The following is a 20,753-nucleotide window of genomic DNA, read 5'->3' on the forward strand; positions in this document are numbered from 1 at the left end:
TCCAATAAAGGAGTCACACACGTCCAATAAAGGAACCACACATCCAATAAAGGAACCACACATATCCAATATAGGAACCACATATATCCAATAAAGGAACCACACATATGAAATAAAAAACACACATATGAAATAAAAAACCACACATATCCAATAAAGGAACCACACATATCCAATAAAGGAACCACACATATCCAATAAAGGAACCACACATATTAAATAAAAAACCACACATATCCAATAAAGGAACCACACATACTCAATATCATCAGCTAGGCTAATACCCAAGGCACCACCTAAGGCCCAAGTCATCTAGCGACTTATAATGCCTTTAAACAGGTGGCCGGGTTGCAATGCGTAGGAGGGTGGTAGCAAGCTATTCATGCCACGTGAGCCAACAGCTCCCTACACTTACTATTACCGTTAACCTACACAAGTATTTATGGAAGGGGAAACCGAAGAGCTCGAGGGAAAACCCCTTAAACCAGTGGGGAGAGCACTGCAAACTCAACGCAGAAGGAGTTGTTCCGAGTTTTCACCCAGTGCCAGAAGCTGGGATCGAACCCGGCTCCTCTTGCTGTGAGGCGTAAGTGTTAACCACTCCGCCACCCCACCCAATCACACATATCCAATAAAGGAACCACACATATACAATATAGGAGCCACACATATCCAATAAAGGAACCACACACATCCAATAAAGGAACCACACATATCCAATAAAGGAACCACACATATACAATATAGGAGCCACACATATCCAATAAAGGAACCACACATATATAATATAGGAACCACACATATACAATATAGGAACCACACATATCCAATAAAGGAACCACACATATACAATAAAGGAACCAAACATAGAATAAAGGAACCACACATATCCAATATAGGAACCACACATATCCAATAAAGGTCCTGGCTCTTGGAAATATTACTTCTTGGCAATTTCCTTTATTTAAGCGCCTATTGAGTACCGTAAAAAGTCCTGACGCTGCTGGTGGCCAATGCTAATAGCGTCTGCTAGTAAGTTATCAAACTAGTCTCCGACGGCAACCGACAGGGGGCGTAGCTATAAATTTCGGTCGATAATAATGTATTTGATAGTATTTCTGACAGCTGAAAAAATTTATAACATTGGAAATTAAAAGTAAACCAAATAATTTAATTAATTAAGAATGCTTTATTGTTTTTAGTTTAAATTACCAATAAAAGAAAATTCACAATCAATTGAACCCAAAAAAAGGTGATTCGTTTGAAAAAGTCGGCCTCAATTTCATGTGACACGTAATTTTGTTGCACCACCCTCAAAATTGATATCATTCGGTGGCCCTTCAATTGTATTAATTAATAATAAATCAAATGATTAAAAATATTTTAATATAGAAAAGGCAAAATTGGATCTGAAAATGTCCGAAATAGGTTTAAGAAGTTAATGCTCTTTGGTATAATTTGGTTTTTGTCGATTTATGATAATTAATTATTTTCCTGTTGAAAGCGAATGGAAAACTTCCTTAATGGCTCGTTGCAATTAGGATAGTTTGTTCAACTGGTTCTTCGCTTTTAATAAAAATATTATTTGACTTTGTCCGCCTTATTATTTACCGTACCTCGGTTGCGGAAATAATCTTTACTTGAAACAGGAATGTCACTTTTAATTGCAATAATCTTCCCCTATAAGCGATTATTCAATTAACAAAATGTAATTCCCCCAGTGTACAAAAAAAAGTAAAATATGGTATCCAATCAAAATGCTTTTCTAAGGTGATAAAAACATACACATAATCTCGATCGTAGAAAGAGTCTCAAAACCCGCTTAAACAGTTTTAAATTATGAAATGCTAAAAGCCAACGGGGCGCATCTCTGGAACTCGTTTTTGAAAAGAAAGTTGAAACGCGAAGAGAGAGCCAGCGGGCGATCTGACCAGTGACGTCACTGGTCAGATTTTGAAGAGAACGATTAAGTCTGTCTTTCAAAAGTTGCCTGTTAAAGCTTCTAGCGTTTATACGAACCTTTGTATATGGCTATATAGCGCTTTTACTGCTTACACGAAACTCAACATTTTTAATGCAATAATTTCTTAAATAAAACTTTTATTTCAATGCCACAATTTGGGTATAGAACAAAAAATAAATATTAAAATCTTTAAAACAACAGTCATGCGACTGTAAGAATCAAACCAACATGCAATGGTGTACCATCTTTACGTTACTGACCTCCAATATTAATTTAAAGCTTATAGTATTAAATGTATGAACTTTAAAAAATACAATCATATCTAAAAAACAGAAATAAATATGAAACGTTTGCTAAAGTAAATCAGAAATATCTATTTTTGTTGTTTATAATCAAATTTGGCTGATATATCCATTCAGTGGAAGTTGTTTTTTATTCCTTTGCACCTGCGCCGTAGATATAACAAATATAACATCACGCCACGTCTTGTTTAATTTTTCTCACTAACGACTAGGGGAGACAACGCTCTCTTTCCCCTTTCCCACACATAATCTTAAAAGTTTGATTACGGATCTTTAAATGTAAGTCTAAGAATGGTGTTATTATTATAAAGCGGAATATTATCTAGTCTTTAAGTATTCTAGACCCTAATAGGGGAAGCGAAGAAACATTCTAAGGAATAGGAATTTCACAATTGAATTTGCACGTTTCTTGCAGAAATGTCACGGTAGAAATGGTAATTTAGTAATCGATGTTGAGAACACTGTTATCAAACAACCACAAAACGCGTATTTTGGCATTACTAACAACTGGCAACAGATTTTGGTCGTTCAACTGACCAATCGGTGGAGTTAAAGCAACTGTCGGCTCTTTCATTGCCACCTGTACTATGAAAAGGCCCCTGTTATTAGAGATGGCCACGCATCTATCAGATTCATCGAAAAACGCGACTTTATTGGAGAGCGAAGTGCCATCTATTAATCGCCAAGGATGCTAAAATCCAAAGTAGCGAAATTGTAACGTTGTCAGAGAGCCATTGTAGAGTATTATATTAAGACCACTTCAGGCCCGTAGTCAGCAAGGGGGCCTGAGGGGGCCTGGTCCCCTCAAAAATAATTTGTGCCCCCTCAAAAAAATCTGAGTGCCCCGTGGTGCCCCCTCAAAAGGTCTCGGTGCCCCCTTAAAAATATTACTGTGCCCCTAGAAAAATCTAAAAGTAAGTAAACAAAATCAATAAAATATGTCCTATTTACATAATATATTAGTTTAGTCCAACTGTACAAAATATATTACCTTTCGTGTACCTCGCCTTACTATATTAGTTATCTTCCACGTGTGCCAAGTTGAAAGTCTAAGCTGTAACAGAAACAATAATATTGGTCGTAATCTGGTACAAATATTGATTTGACTATACTAACTAAAGTTAATTTCCCGTAGCACTGTGTTCTAGCTGCTAATGGTCATCGTCGTCGTGTATTCAGTTGTATCCAAGTTATCCAACTATTAACGGCGGCGTATTTCACTTTATTCCCACCGCGTAGTTCTCAGTTTATAACGGCTTTAATAAAACACTGTCGAAGAATGGACTTATCTTTATTCGATCTCGTTGGCAATATATTAAATTACCGGTAGAATAGAACCAACGACGTAAGAAGTAAGGAAGAAAAGCAATTTGTTTGTTGTGAAATTAGTCCAGATCGTCAATTTAGAATGTAGTCTATATCGAAAGGCCATTATGGAGATTTCTAGTTGTTTAACAGACTTTAACAGAAAGAGTCTCTTACTTTTATAAAGAATTTTATCAAGAATTCAGCAGATAATTATAGGTACTAATCTATTAGGTGTCAGTTTCTGTTACTTATTATTTTTAAAGTTCGTAACAAACAATTAAAACAAAACCCAAATTGGGGCAATCAATTGAAAAGTAAGTTTATATTTGTGCTATTGTTACATGATTATCGTTTATTATAAAAGTTATGAGAGCAGAACTTTTCAATGTGCCTAAAATATTAGTAATTAAAAAAACTAAGCCTTTCACGTTAGTTTGTAAAATACAACAAACGGTAAAAGTTAGGAACAGTGTCAGTAATAGTCCTATTTATAAAAAAAAGTTTAAATTTTTAAAAACAGGACTATTATTGACACAGTTCCTAACTTTAAATAAGTGTTTTAGTAGAAAATGTCTTAACGTAAAGCGAATGGCGATTATTATCGAAAAAGGAAAAGAGATGCCGGTGTAGAGGCTTCTAAATCCAGTAAATTCATCGTGTTTAAATCATTTATTTCAATATAATTAAAGCAAGTGTCGGATCTATCATTACCTACGTTATTTTGGATATGTAATACATAAATTTAAAGTTTGGTGAGATTCGGTTGAACAGATCTTCTGTAAAATGCAATCAAAGTGCCAATTTTGACCAAAATACGGCTTTTACTAAAGGCTTTTTATCCAAAAGTTGCAAGTTGTTGCAAAATATTTCATCACTGTCTAGTAGAACCGTTCCCGTAGGATAGCTTACAAAAATCCCGAGTACCAATCACCTCCAAGTTTTTAAGGTGTATCAGGTTTTATCACGTTTAAAAATATTTCTTGAAATAGCCAATTCATGGTGTACATCTTGTTTGCCTTTTCGTTACTATAACACCTACAACGAAGGAGAAAAACCTGACAAGCAAATGACTTTTGCGACAGCAGCGCCGCTTCGGCGAAGTTAGCGGAGAATTTCCGAAACTCCCGTAACACGTAGCCTTCTACAAGGCAGAACCCGTAACAAACACTTGCACGGAACGCTAGAGTGATATATCCAGGTAAATAATAATAATCCAAGTTTAAATTATGTTGGGTAATGTGCCTAATCAACTTGTTTAAATTTGCACGGTGGCGACAACTGTCGAGCCAAAACGAAACTCAACTAGAGCCGACACTTGCTTTAAAGTAGTGTGTAAAGAATACTTGTTCCTAATTTACTTTAATTGGGGGCGCCATATACACATTTTGAACCAGGCGCCACAAACCCTCGGTACGCCACTGAGCGTGCCCCCTTAGGAATTTTTCAGGCCCCCTCAACTGAAAAATCCTGGCTAAGGGCCTGGACCACTTATACTTTATTTAGTGGACTTCAACCTAAATTATATATCCAATATAAAAATATTGTTTAAAATTACTGTAATTTATGTTATTGACCAATTTAAAAACGAGCCAATCAACGCGAGGGATACCTATAATTTCCCGCCTTTTGGGTCAAAATATAGCTTAAGCATCTTGTTTTGATATCGACGATAGCAACATCTTTTGAAAAAAGAACTACTTCACGTCGAGCCTACACTTGCTTGAAGCTCTCGAACTTCTGATGTTCCCTTGTCCGTCTTCTCTCCGGTTTAAAGCAATAATACCTCTTTGGCAATTGAAATTTCTGTTCAGACCTCCAGGGACATATGTTTGAAACAATTTGATGCCTTGACAGTGATCATCATCGTATAACTTTAATCAAGAAAATTATTCATATATATGCAAAGTTAGGTAACACAGTTTAGCCAATAAGAAGAGCCTAGAATTGAAGGACCAAGCAATCTGGCCCAAATACTCAAAATAAAATAAATTTCAGCTTTCAGGGACAATAATTTCTTACATTTATATAGTAATCACATGATTTCACATCTTCTTGTAATTGACAAACTGTATGTTAGTTTCAGAACTTTACATTCCTTATACCAAGCCCATGAAGCCTTGGCTAATGGTTTCTTAAATTAACAAAAACCAAGATACATTCTTAATTAATAGATTCACTAGCCTTTGTCATTGATTTCCCATAAACGAGTAGACTTTTTTCGACTTATAATTTAAATAATTTTATAATTTAAAATTACACAGCCAAGATCGAGACGCATTTGCTTTATCGGTAGCAAAACAGTACATGGGAGTTGAAATCACGTGCCATTTTTTAATCTTGCTGATTGTTGATAGTGCCATCTATCAACAAAAAGCAAAATAAAAATATAACGTTGCGCATCCAGAAAATACGCGTTGTCTGATAGTTCTCGCTTCCGTATCAGTCCCTCGTAGAATTGTAGATCTACAGTATGCTATTTCATATATCTATGGTTGGAGAGTTTTTGCTCTATGAAAACCAGCCTTTAAGGTCACCGAACTATTTTGCATTACTCATTAGCGTATTCATTGCACGATGAAAAATGTCGAAAGTACAGAATTTAACAAGTGAAAAGTTATTACATTAGCCTAAGGGAAATTTAACAAGTGAAAAGTTATTACATTAGCCTAAGGGAAATTTAACAAGTGAAAAGTTATTACATTAGCCTAAGGGAAATTTAACAAGTGAAAAGTTATTACATTAGCCTAAGGGAAATTTAACAAGTGAAAAGTTATTACATTAGCCTAAGGGAAATTTAACAAGTGAAAAGTTATTACATTAGCCTAAGGGAAATTTAACAAGTGAAAAGTTATTACATTAGCCTAAGGGAAATTTAACAAGTGAAAAGTTATTACATTAGCCTAAGGGAAATTTAACAAGTGAAAAGTTATTACATTAGCCTAAGAAAAATTTAACAAGTGAAAAGTTATTACATTAGCCTAAGGGAAATTTAACAAGTGAAAAGTTATTACATTAGCCTAAGGGAAATTTAACAAGTGAAAAGTTATTACATTAGCCTAAGGGAAATTTAACAAGTGAATAATTATTGCACTATCCTAAAGAATAACAAAAAAAATTACGATGGAGGACAATATCATGACCCTTTGCAAGTTGTTTATGATCATTTCATCACGTTCTCCACTGTAGAGGCTGCAGCTAATTAAACTTTATCCGCGTAGTTTAAACAAACTAGGTTATTCATATGCAAAATTGAAAACGCGTAATGAATAGCAAGTCCTGTCGCTTGCTTAGCTGGAATTGTATTAGCAGCCATAAAGAATTAAACGCATTAAAATACCTTTGCTTAATTATTTATCGTCAAACATTGAAACGGAGACGTATAATTCTCCCTGAAATATATTTAAATATACTTCAATGCGTTTCATATCGTCATTAGGTTAAAAGTTTGTCTTCAAGACGAGCTTTCCGCAAGATATGCGTAGAATAGGCAGCCTTTTAGTGACGACATGGATCATATACTTACACGTTGAAGGTTCCAAGGCCCAATTGAGCGGCAGTGCCCCAAAAGTAGTCGGAGGGACAGATGGATCTGGCGGACTTAGCGGCGGCGGAGGTGGCGCCGATGGCAGCCTAGGTGGCAGCGGTAGTGGTCTGGCGGGTGGCGGAGGTTTATCCGGTAGTGGTTCCCTTCCAAGTGGTAAGCTATAATTTTTTTGTTCAAAATATTAAACTAGAATTAATTGTAATGTATTTGGTAGGATCCGCTGATCTTGGTGGTGGAGCAGGTAGTGGATCCGGTGGTGCAGGTGGCTTAGGCGGCAGTGGCTCGCTTCCGGGTGGTAAGTCATTAATTTTTGAACGTTCAAAATAATAAATACAACCCTAATATAATTAACGAATTTGGTAGGATCCGCTGATCTTGGTGGTGGAGCCGGTGGTGCAGGTGGCTTAAGCGGCAGTGGAGCCGGTGGTGCAGATGGCTTAAGCGGCAGTGGATCTTTGCCAAGTGGTACGTTATAAGGTTTTTAATCAGTTGTAGGAAATAGTATGTCCGGCACAGTACCATTTTTCTATGTAGGGTCAGGTCAGGCAGTCAACGCCATATTTATTACGGCTCGGCAAATAGGACTTTTCTACCAAATCTTTAAAATGTCCAAATATTCGACCAAATACCGCAAGGTTTCAAATTTGAAGCCAATAGAAATTTTTGTGAAATTATTCTACCAAATATCAAATTTTTTCTGATGGAGATTCCATCAACTAAGGAAACGTGTTTTAACTTAATATAAAGGTGTAAAAATCAGTAAATATATAATGCCAAAATTTATTTTATTTATTTATTTTAAGTAAAATATCACTGCTCAGTGCTGACTTTTCAACATTTTATCACACTTAATTTGGACACTTTAGTTTGATTAAAAATTAAATTTTATACTTTTAAGTCAATGACCTAAGCCTAGTTTTTAGTTATATAAATAATTAACAATAAACATTTGTAGCACAAATAGTTCCCAATATTTAATGAACTCTTCCACAACATGTCATTTCTTAAATTTAAGGGGGAAGACTACAGTAGCCATTGTCTACTTTCGTGCTATTTCAAGCTGAACTCTTTTAATTTTGTATTTTAACTTGTTAAATTAATATTAAGTGTAGAACAGCCTCTTTTTAGTGACTAAAATAATTTTGACAATTGTAAATTTAAAAGTAATTAAGATATTACGTTTTAATTATGTAATTATTAAAACAGAAACGTCCAGCTTGAACGAAAAAGAGGCTTTTACTGTATTCGTCCCCCTTAAAGTTAACTTGTCCTTTGATACTTCATTCTTCGTTAGAAACGTCAGACCAACTTCTCATTATTGACATAGCGCGAGATAATTGTAAGCGCCCTTTTGCAAACACGGCAAAAGTTGCAGGGCTTACAGCAGAAAATTTGGTACCGAAAATAGTTTGGTAAATTTGGTTCAAATTTGTCAAAATCAAATATTCAAAATTTAGAAATAGAATACTTGGATTTTTAAAATTAATTATTTGGTATTTTAGAATATTAATAACCAAATTTCGATTCGTCGGTGCGGGTGGGTGGTAAAAATGTACATTATTTCCCAGGTAAAATGTACCCCGCAGAGGTAAAAAGGTACACCACATAACAATAAAATAGTTTCATTCAAATATATGTTATAAAAATATTTACAAGTCACTTTTAAAAAAATGTACAATTACAAATGTAAAGCTATTTCGGATAGCAGCTGTGAATCCCTTGCTCTGTTTTTGATCTAACTGAGTGTAGGTGTCAACGACACATATTTTCGTTTGGTAGAAAAACTGCTACTTCATCAGGCAAATTGACCAGGGGCGTAGGAACTGGGGGGGAGCAATGCCCCTCCCTAGAATTTAGCTGGGAGGGGCAACTAATTTTAGTGCCCCCTACAACTTTTTAGTCAGTTGAAATCTTCAAAAGACTCCACTTCTCATTTTCCCCTTCCATAAAAACTTGTTGAGGTTAACGGTAATAGTTAGTGTAGGGAGCTGTTGGCTCGAACGCGTGGCATGCAGGGCTTGTCACCACCCTCCTACGCATTGTAACCCGGCCACCTGAATTAAAGGCTTCAAAAGTCGCTTGATGACTTAGGCCTAAGGTGGTGCCTTGGGTATTAGCCTAGCTGATTATTATTATTATTATTATTATTATTATTATTATAAAGCTTAAGAACCTCAACTGTGTTTAAATTTCAGTATTTTCCCGCCAATTTTATAGTAGTAAAAAGTACAAATGCATTCGGAGAATCTACTCTCCATTAAAAATTCAAAACCATTCTCTAGACCCCTTTTCGTTTCTCTTTGCCCCCTCCAACTTCTAGAACGTTCCTACGCCCCTGAAATTGACGACTACGTTGGTAAGAAGTTCTTGGGGGTTTTCATTAGTTGATCAGCCTTTACGCTTCATCACTGGTCTGGCTTTAACAGACTTGACTCGAAGTTCATTACCTGGATGGTTATGGTTCTTAATTATAGTTGGATGTGTCATACAGATTGGTTAGAAGAATTCCACGACTGTCCAATTTTGCAGGCTGAGCACAATTCCAAGATATACACATTTTCCCAGTATGTTTCATTGTATACATGAACCCAGAATCACAAAACTTATCCGCGCCAGTGGCGAATATCATAGTGTGCTACTTACTAGTCTCTAGTTTATGTAAGTTTTTATTTTTTCACGGTCGGGTGTCACCCCCAAATTACGCCCAAACGGGTGGCACCCGGGGCGGACTGCTCTACACCGCCCTCCTAGCTACGCCACTGCTTCGCTTCCATCTTCTATGATTACTAACCAAGAATGACATATTTTACCGAGACATTTTACATTAAATACGTTTAATTTAAAAAAAATTGATTAGATAACTTTTTTGGACCTTGTACATTTTTACCTTTGTACATTTTTACCGATATTATAAATTATTGTACATTTTTACCTTTGTACATTTTAACCTGGATTCATCGGTGCGAATACTTAATGTGAAATTTTTCCAAATAATTTGGTCAAATCGAATATTGACAAATACCTTGCACAGCCCTAATATTTATTGCATTTAAATAAAGGGATCGTAACGTCCCAAAATGTTTTGAGCGAAATTTTACTCATAATTTCTATTTATCTTCGAAAAAGAAAACGTTAATGGGTTAACCATAGCTTTTATCTCTCTATAATATACTTTATTATCTTTATTTATTATCATAATAAATAGGTGACGGAGGTGTTGGACTAAGTGGAGACGGGAAAATTCCCGGTATGAGTGGCGATGGAAAAATTCCGGGAATGAGTGGCGATGGAAAAATTCCGGGAATGAGTGGCGATGGAAAAATTCCGGGAATGAGTGGCGATGGAAAAATTCCGGGAATGAGTGGCGATGGAAAAATTCCGGGAATGAGTGGCGATGGAAAAATTCCGGGAATGAGTGGCGATGGAAAAATTCCGGGAATGAGTGGCGATGGAAAAATTCCGGGAATGAGTGGCGATGGGAAAATTCCGGGAATGAGTGGCGATGGGAAAATTCCCGGTATGAGTGCCGATGGAAAAATTCCCGGTATGAGTGCCGATGGAAAAATTCCCGGTATGAGTGCCGATGGAAAAATCCCCGGGATGAGTGGCGATGGACAAATTCCCGGTATGAGTGCCGATGGAAAAATACCAGGATTTGGCGGCGATGGAAAAATCCCCGGGATGAGCGGCGATGGAAAAATTCCCGGTATGAGTGCCGATGGAAAAATACCGGGATTAAGCGGCGATGGAAAAATCCCCGGGATGAGTGGTGATGGAAAAATTCCTGGAATGAGTGGCGATGGAAAAATTCCCGGTATAAGTGCCGATGGAAAAATACCGGGATTTAGCGGTGATGGAAAAATCCCCGATATGAGTGGAGATGGAAAAATCCCCGGTCTGAGTGGAGATGGCAAAATTCCCGGTATGAGTGGTGATGGAAAAATACCCGGAATTAGTGGTGACGGTAAAATTCCCGGTATGAGTGGCGATGGACAAATCCCTGGTATGAGTGGCGATGGAAAAATCCCTGGTATGAGTGGCGATGGAAAAATTCCCGGTATGAGTGGCGATGGAAAAATTCCCGGTATGAGTGGCGATGGAAAAATTCCCGGTATGAGTGGTGACGGAAAAATACCCGGGATGAGTGCCGATGGGAAAATACCCGGTATGAGTGGCGATGGAAAAATTCCGGGACTGAGTAGCGATGGAAAAATTCCGGGACTGAGTGGCGATGGAAAAATTCCAGGACTGAGTGGCGATGGAAAAATTCCCGGGATGGGTGGCGATGGAAAAATTCCCGGGATGGGTGGCGATGGAAAAATTCCGGGAATGAGTGGCGATGGAAAAATTCCCGGGATGAGTGGCGATGGAAAAATCTCCGGGATGAGTGGAGATGGAAAAATACCGGGATTTAGCGGTGATGGAAAAATACCCGGGATTAGTGGTGACGGTAAAATTCCCGGTATGAGTGGCGATGGAAAAATTCCGGGACTGAGTGGCGATGGAAAAATTCCCGGTATGAGTGGCGATGGAAAAATTCCGGGACTGAGTGGCGATGGAAAAATTCCCGGGATGAGTGGAGACGGAAAAATTCCCGGGATGAGTGGCGATGGAAAAATACCTGGTATGAGTGGAGATGGAAAAATACCGGGATTTAGCGGCGATGGAAAAATACCTGGCATGAGTGGCGATGGAAAAATACCCGGTGTGAGTGGCGATGGGAAAATACCCGGTATGAGTGGAGACGGAAAAATTCCCGGGATGAGTGGAGATGGGAAAATTCCCGATATGAGTGGCGATGGAAAAATTCCGGGACTGAGTGGCGATGGAAAAATTCCCGGAATGAATGGAGACGGAAAAATTCCCGGGATGAGTGGCGATGGAAAAATACCTGGTATGAGTGGCGATGGAAAAATACCCGGTATGAGTGGAGATGGAAAAATCCCCGGTATGAGTGGAGATGGAAAAATACCGGGATTTAGCGGCGATGGAAAAATACCTGGCATGAGTGGCGATGGAAAAATACCCGGTATGAGTGGAGATGGAAAAATACCCGGTATGAGTGGCGATGGGAAAATACCCGGGATGAGTGGAGACGGAAAAATACCCGGTATGAGTGGCGATGGAAAAATACCCGGTATGAGTGGAGATGGAAAAATACCCGGTATGAGTGGCGATGGGAAAATACCCGGGATGAGTGGAGACGGAAAAATACCCGGTATGAGTGGAGACGGAAAAATACCCGGTATGAGTGGAGACGGAAAAATTCCCGGGATGGGTGGAGATGGAAAAATACCGGGATTTAGCGGCGATGGAAAAATACCCGGTATGAGTGGAGATGGAAAAATACCCGGGATGAGTGCTGACGGAAAAATACCTGGGATGAGTGGAGACGGAAAAGTTCCAGGGGTGAGTGGCGATGGAAAAATTCCCGGCGTCGGCGCAGACGGAAAGATCCCTGGAATAAGCGGGGACGGCAAAATTCCTGGAATTGGTGGTGCCAACATAGATGGGAACATGGGCGGTGGAAGCGGAAATATGGGCGGCAACATGGGCGGTGGAAGCGGGAACATAGGAGGTGGAATGGCTGGAGCCAATGCTGGTGGAGGAATGAATAACAATAACCCAATGGGTCAATATCCAAATAGAGGAGGAAATGGACAATATCCAATTGTTGTCATTAATAACCAATATTCCGGTGCAGGACCTGGTGGTCAATACCCTAACGGCCAATACCCTAATGGCCAATACCCTAACGGTCAATACCCTAACGGCCAATACCCTAACGGTCAATTTCCTAACGGCCAATATCCTAACGCTGGTTTTAATGGTCAATATCCAAATGGCGGTAATGGTGGAGTTAATATGGGAGGCCTAGGAGGAAATATGGGCGGTACTATGGGGGGTACTAACGGTAATGTTGGAGGTTTAGGGGGCGCAAGTGGTAATATGGGAGGCGTAGGTGGGAACATGGGCAGTGGAGCAGGGAGTTTGGGTGGAGCTGGAAACATGGGCGGTGGAGCGGGAAACTTGGGCGGTGGGGCAGGGAATATAGGAGGATCTGGTAATTTGGGTGGGGGAGCAGGAAATTTGGGAGGAGCTGGAAATATGGGAGGCGGCGCGGGGAATTTGGGAGGCTCTGGTAACATCGGGGGCGCTAACGGTAATGTTGGAGGTTTAGGTGCAAGTGGTAATATGGGAGGCATAGGTGGGAACATGGGCAGTGGAGCAGGGAGTTTGGGTGGAGCTGGAAACATGGGCGGTGGGGCAGGGAATTTAGGAGGATCTGGTAATTTCGGTGGCGGAGCAGGAAATATGGGAGGATCTGGTAACATCGGCGGTGCTGGAAATTTGGGAGGTGGAGCAGGGAATTTGGGAGGAGCTGGAAACCTAGGCGGTGGAAATATGGGAGGTGGCTCTGGAAACGTGGGTGGAGGTGGGAATTTGGGCGGCCTAGGCGGAAATATGGGAGGTGGAGCTGGAAACCTGGGCGGTGGAAATATGGGAGGTGGTGCTGGAAACATGGGTGGAGGTGGAGCTGGGAACATTGGCGGTGGAGGCGGTAACATGGGAGGTGGAGGTGGGAGCATGGGAGGAGGAGGTGGAAATATGGGAGGGGGTAACATGGGACTGGGAAACATGGGCGGTGGAGGCGGTAACATGGGAGGTGGAGGTGGGAGCATGGGAGGAGGAGGTGGTAACATGGGAGGGGGTAACATGGGACTTGGAAACATGGGCGGTGGAGGCGGTAACATGGGAGGTGGAGGTGGGAACATGGGAGGAGGAGGTGGAAATATGGGAGATGGTGGTGGAAATATGGGAGATGGTGGTGGGAACATGGGAGGGGGTAACATGGGCGGTGGAGGCGGTAAGATGGGAGGAGGAGGTGGTAACATGGGAGGCGGTAACATTGGAGGCGGAGGCGGTAACATGGGAGGAGGAGGCGGTAACATGGGAGGCGGAGGCGGTAACATGGGAGGAGGAGGCGGTAACATGGGAGGTGGAGGTGGTAATATGGGAGGAGGAGGCGGTAACATGGGAGGTGGAGGCGGTAACATGGGCGGAGGAAATATGGGAGGAGGAGGAGGAGGAGGGGGAAATTTGGGAGGGGGCGGTGGAAATAAAAGGGTTCGAACTGGAAACGCTGGTGGAAGTGCCGGAAATGCAAGGGTGGGTAGTGGAGGAAATACTAGATCTGGAAGTGGTGGTAACGCTAGGGTAGGAAGTGGAGGAAGAAAGATTTCTTCCGGTGGTGGAAATTCCGGTCAAGGTGGTAGAGGAAACGGTGGGGGAAATGGCGGAGGGTCCAGAAGAGGTGCGACTGCCGGGGTCAGGGGTGGAAGTAACGGAAGTACTCGTGTTGGTGGTGGAACAGCTGTTAAGCGTGGAGGAAACGGGGGTAACAATCGCGGTGGTGGAGGAAATGGAGCCAACGGCCGCGGGGGTGGAGGTCGTTTCAAAACTGGTTCTAACATCGGTTCACCTGGGAAAACCATAAATGTTGGACAAGGCCCCGGGAAATCCTTCCTTAAAAATCTCCAAGGTAAACTTAACGCGGCCAAGGTGGGCGCCAGCATGGGAGGCGGCGGAAACTCCGGTGGAGGTGCAAGGAGAGTCGTGTCTGGTGGAAGCTCGGGCGGAAATATGGGTGGTGTTCGCTATGTTCCAGCCGGTAGTCTTCAATCTGGTGGCTCAGTGCCGTACGGAAGTGTTGGTGGTGTGAGATATGTACAACCAGCAGGAGTACAATACGGAAGTGGTGGTGGTGGCACTAGATTTGTACAACCCGCAGGAGTACAATACGGAAGTAGTGGTGGTGGAACCAGATTTGTACAACCGTCTGGAGTACAATACGGAAGTGGGGGTGGAACCAGATTAGCACAACCGTCTGGAGTACAATACGGAAGTGGTGGGGGCACCAGATTTGTACAACCGTCTGGAGTACAATACGGAAATGGTGGAACTAGATCAGTACAATCTTCTGCAGCGAGGTTTTCTCAACCATCTGGTGTTAAATATGTTCAACAGGGATAATATTTTCTTTATACTACGAGTCAAATGCTATGTAATACAATTTAATGAAATGCTTTGTTTTTAATTTTTTAATTTTACTCTTAGTATTATTAATTATATTATATTTATGTGTTTTTTTATCATATTAACCAGTTCAATGCAGGACAGAAAGAATTGGAGATAAACAAGAAAACATTTTTCGTATCTGGAAAATTGATTAAGGATATTAAAAACATAAATATTAAATACCAAATAAAATGTTATAGCTTGACCCATTATTTGTTAAATGTTATTTATTAGATGAAATATCGCTTTCGTCATCTCAATATTATCGATATCAGTTGCTTGTTATCGGAATTAACCAAACTTTGGTTAAACACCATTATACAAAGGGAGCACCTTTAAGAGCAGATTAAAACAGAAATAGCCACTCGCTAAATTGTATTTTGGGCAATTTTGGGAAAAATAAAACATCATTTGTCAAAGTTCGAAAAAGCTTGCATCCATAATTCGGTGGGAGAAAATATTTCTGCCCCTTTTTTTGTAATGTCGTCTGTTCCGTATTCTTCAGTGATGCCAGATCGAGGGAAATTTCCCACATTTAGGGAAATAAGAATTGGGAATGATTTTAGAATAAAGCTATTAAGAATCCGAGTAAAGTGATTAAATTTGAAAATACATTTTTTAAAGCCTTCGTTAATAAACTAAACTAAAATTCGAACAGTATTATAGATGAATTATTGGTATATAGCTCGATATTGAGAATATAGATGGTGCTTTATTTTCTATACTAATCAATTAAAAGAAATTTTCTCACGGTTAATTATGTAATTTTTAGATAAATATGAATGTTTCCCAGGTTGTGGAAAACTAAGGAATTTTGGATCTGAAAACGAACATTTTAAGAGGAATTTAAATTTTTGTGATTTGGCAACAGACGACGTAGGATCTGCACGGGATGGGGTTTTCCACTCGGTGATTTGTCACCTCTTACCAAGAATGGAAAAAACTAGAGTTCTTAATTTTCCGGAAAAATTAAACGTGGACCATTTTCGCAAATCGGAAAAATAAAAAATTGAAACATATATTACTTTTTAAGGGTTTTTCAATTCAATTCAATTCAATTTTATTTATAAACAAAAAGGCATTTAACATAGAGGTAAGGGACTAAATCGATACGAGTTAGTCTAGAGATTTATTTTTACTTTTGGATTCGAAAAAATGAGGCAAAAATGCGAGCGAAATTTAAATTTGCCAACAATATTAGGCTTTTCATAGAATAAAAACCTATTATATAAAAACGTGCAATACGTAAGTAGAATTCCGATTAGAAAGGGGTTGCACAGTTTAAACGCAAACCTGAAATTAAATCCTTGATTCGACCTTGGTCTTGAAAACTCTTATGACTGAGCGGAACGTCTTGTTAAATCGTAAACTATGAAAATGTTATCTTTATCCAGCTTTTAACCCTTGACGTATTTTCTCACTTGGAAGCTGAATGAGCACTGATCAAATGGCCATACGAATATGGGATTAAAGGGTAACATGCAAATGTCCGCCCAGTGCTGACTTGCAAAAAAATGTCCAGTAGAGGGGTATTCATATCTCTACTTTCGTCTGGTCCCCCTATCCTGTACTCATTGAATATATCTGCTCTGAGAGTCGAGGCGTAAAAGAAATCGAGAAAGCAGGAAGCAGTTCCAAACAATAGATATTTCACAATAGGTGCTTCCATAAAGTCCCCATCAAAGTCAAATAAGGACTTCACGCTGCCGCGACTTACAACCTGTTTTCGATATACTGCTAAAGCTGCTATCAAAGTTCTGGCAGTGAGGCAAGACATCGATTAATTAATTAATCCCCGATTAATTAATGATTTTTTAGAAAGAGGTATTATTGAACGTTTTCAACGGAAATGGCTGCCTTTGGATGACGAGTAGAAAACTTTCGTTACCTTCGACCGAATCGATACGACGATTCATGATGGATGAAATTTTCTCTTGATCACGATACCCATTGGGGCCCTCAGGGGTTCATAAATTTAAGTCTTTGATTTCTCACGAACCACTGAGGCGACAAACATGAACGACACGTCTTGATTGGGCCCTCGCGGGCCCTTAAATTTTGGAACCACCTATGGACTGCATTGCAAAGGATGATAAAATACGCGAATAAGTAGATTAGTCCAATATGAAAAGGGATAAAAAAGCTAAACTCTAAACAATTTGGTCCGAGATTCGCGTCTTTTTGTTTGCGCGAAGACCTATTGGTTCGAACTATTTGTAATTTTATATCAAATTTCTTTAGGGTTTGCTTTTTTATCCCTTTTCATTATGGAAGTTGATTTCTTGGAAACCGCTGAGACCACATACGATACGTCGATTCATGAGTTATAAAATTTTATCTCGATATTGATGCCCATATACCGGTGTGTATAACAGCAGATATTTCACTCGCGACGTACTAAGGTAAACACGGCGCCTAGTCGACACTAAGCCTCGTCTAGAATAGAAGTTCGGGTAACTTATGTGCTCTTTTTAAACCACCTATATCATCGATTTTACGTTAAGAACGTGAACAATTCTACAATATATTCATTGTCAGAACTAATCGGGGTTTCTTCAATTCGTTTTCTGTTCAGTTTATTTTCTTCGTAGCGATGGCAGCCAGCTAATCAAATTTAAAAAAAGGCCAAAACATTTCGTCGTAGTTTTCGATTCTCGAGCCGCTTTCGAAGCACGGAGCCAATAGTCTTAGTCGATAGCTACGCCGCAAAATTTTCGTTTTGAAAACGAAAACATTTGAGAGAGTTGGCCGTTTTTGGTCTATCGAAATCTGGCAGCCTTGCCTGCCTTCCGGCATGTATCTCCATCCCGAAAATGGCCGACGATTACGCTGCCGAAAATATTTTACTAAACTAATCGGCAGCGTTTTTGACCGTTATTTTGAATTATCGACTAAGACTATGGATACTTACACATTCCAGGTATATGATTTAAGTTTCTTGGTGATCCTTAACTTAAAGAAACTTATACTAAAGTTTACGCTGCTCTAATAGCCTCTCTAAAATGGCGGCGCCATGATATTTTGGTATACACTCTTTTCGCGGTATTTTCCTGGGCGCGTCCATGTTTTGTTTTCCCCCTTTCAGCCCCATCCTCCATTATGGATACCCAAAGAGTGCATGCTAGACTCCCCGCTGAGGGCAGAGGCAATGGCCGACGAGCGGGAGGCAAGTAATAGGGGTAAAATAAAGGCGCGAAAAAGAGTGTATAGCAGGCCAAGTAAGTGGGACCCCTATTTTAATATTTATTTACTCCTTTTTCATTTTCTAAAGCTCGAAAAATATGATGTTTCACCCTCAAAATATGTATACCATCTGTAATATTATTATAGAATTATAAGGAATTTCAATAAAATTTGTTCTGGCTACTTGTGCATAAATTACAAGTTAAAAAATAAAACAACGTTTTTTTATTTTGCACAATTTATTAAAATCAGGAAAAATGCATGTTCCCCTGATGATGGCCTAAATAAGCCGAAACTATAGTCGGTCTTTGTAAATACTGATTTTAATATTGTGCAACATAAAAAAACGTTGTTTTATTTTTTAACTTGTATAAGGAATTTATAATTTAACCCGCAAATAATTTCGGGGGACTGGCCTTAGGGCCACATGGGACACTGGCCTTAGGCCTAAGCGAACCAGCCGGAGTCTAGTATAAGCTTGATTTAATCTTCGAAACTATGCCCGATTCAAAATAAATTCAAAATATTCACCTCATTTAAATCGAAAATTTTAACAAATTTTAAAACAAGTATACAAGCAAAAAATTTCAATAATTCTACATATACACATTTATTTGTTGTCATTAGTCTCTCACTCTATCAAGCATCAAAACAGGCATACTTTACGTGACATTTACATTTCATTGTTTCGCTCGCTTGAAATACTGCGCCAATTTTGGTTTTATTTGAAAAGTACTAATTCGACTAAGGATTACTAAACACGAGGGGTCGGACGTTTAAAGAAATCCCGGACATTTCCCAAGAAATCCGAGAGGAAATCCGAAATTTAGCCTACATTTCTTCTCGAAATCCGGCAAGATAACCAGAATTCCGACGGGAAATCCGTTTTCGAGCCTACATTTCTCGAAATCCGGCAAGAAATATAGAAATCTACGGGAAATACGAAACTCAGCCTACATTTCTCGAAATCCGGCAAGAAATCCAGAATTCCGACGGGAAATCTGAAATTCAGCCTACATTTCTTCTCGAAACCCGGCAAGAAATCCAGAAATCCTACGGGAAATCCGAAACTCAGCCTACATTTCTTCTCTAAATCCGGCAAGAAATTCCGAAATCTCACGGGAAATCCGAAATTCAGCCTACATTTATTCTCGAAACCCAGCAAGAAATCCAGAATTCTGACCGGAAATCCAAAATTCAGCCTACATTTCTTCTCGAAATCCAGAAATCCGACGGGAAATCCAAAATTCAGCCTACATTTCTTCTCGAAATCCAGAAATCCGACGGGAAATCGAAAAATTGCAAAATCCGACGTGAAATCTTGAAATCCAGCCAGAAATTGTGAAATCTCGAAATCCGCGACAAAAGGTAAGAAGTCCGAAATCCAAAAAGACATCTTGAAATCTGGCGTCAAGAATTTAAGAATAATATATTAACGGAAACTAAATTTTTGAAGGCCACACTGGCTTTCGAAATCATAGCGTACCAACCCATGGTGGCCGATTTGAAGTGAAATTTGAAATAAACGCTTAGCAATGTTTTATAACGATACGTAATACTTTAATCTGAAAATCTATTAACTTCATTTTTTAGAAGTAACTTACGGCTCTTGTACATAAAACAATGAAGAATGTATATACTCCCAAAAATTCATAAACCGTCCCTTAAATTCCGACCAATTGTAGAAAACGTAAATTCGTCAGCCCAACCAATTGCCAAACTTATTGTCAAAAAGTAGGGACAACTCACCAAGCAACATAAATATTCCATCAACAACTCCACCGAATTAATAAAACACCTAAATAAACTAACAATATCCGAAAATGACTTTTTTGTGTCCGTTGTAGTTTCGCTTTTCACTAGTGTTCCCGTACCTGATGTGCTGGACGTTTTTAGACAAAGACTTGTTGACAACATATTTAATCCGTTGGAAATCAATGACATCCTTAATTTAGTTGAACTTTGCGTAAAAAAACCCATTTTTCAAAGCCAACAGTAAAGCCTGGTTTTCACTTGGCGGAAAATCAACGACTGAAAGTTCGACGTCGGCGATATGGTTTTCGACGTTTCGCTCACTGTCGGCGTTTTAGCATTTTCACTTGGCGTTTTTTTTGGGCGGAAATAAAGCGATTTTGTTTCTGCCAGCGAGTTCGTCGGTTTTCGTCTGATAGTGGAGATTTAAGCCTAGGCCTAAAAATGGATGATTTATCTGATCATAATAGTGAACTATTGATTAAAGCGCAGGCAAGCATTTTAAATTTAATGTTTGTTTACATGATCTATCGTGTTCAAAGAAATATGAGTTATGAAAGATCGGTTTGTGTGAAAGAAACATACTGGAAAAGAATGCAACAAGGGTATCAAGAAAAAAAAA

At 39.4% G+C, this 20,753-nt stretch overlaps 1 protein-coding gene across 1 annotated transcript; it reads left to right on the forward strand.

Moving 5' to 3' along the window:
• Positions 1-6,956: 6,956 nt before the first annotated feature.
• Positions 6,957-15,397, forward strand: LOC149966757 (uncharacterized). The gene is made up of 5 exons (XM_090167607.1): positions 6,957-7,270; positions 7,332-7,412; positions 7,481-7,582; positions 10,323-15,182; positions 15,284-15,397. The coding sequence occupies exons 1-4, from the start codon at positions 7,048-7,050 to the stop codon at positions 15,149-15,151; spliced, it is 5,235 nt and encodes a 1,744-aa protein (XP_090023733.1). The 5' UTR covers positions 6,957-7,047; the 3' UTR covers positions 15,152-15,182; positions 15,284-15,397.
• Positions 15,398-20,753: the final 5,356 nt, after the last annotated feature.

Source organism: Leiobunum rupestre, chromosome 1 (assembly GCF_980474605.1).
Source record: "Leiobunum rupestre chromosome 1, qqLeiRupe1.1.hap1, whole genome shotgun sequence".
NCBI classification, from domain to species: domain Eukaryota; kingdom Metazoa; phylum Arthropoda; class Arachnida; order Opiliones; family Sclerosomatidae; genus Leiobunum; species Leiobunum rupestre.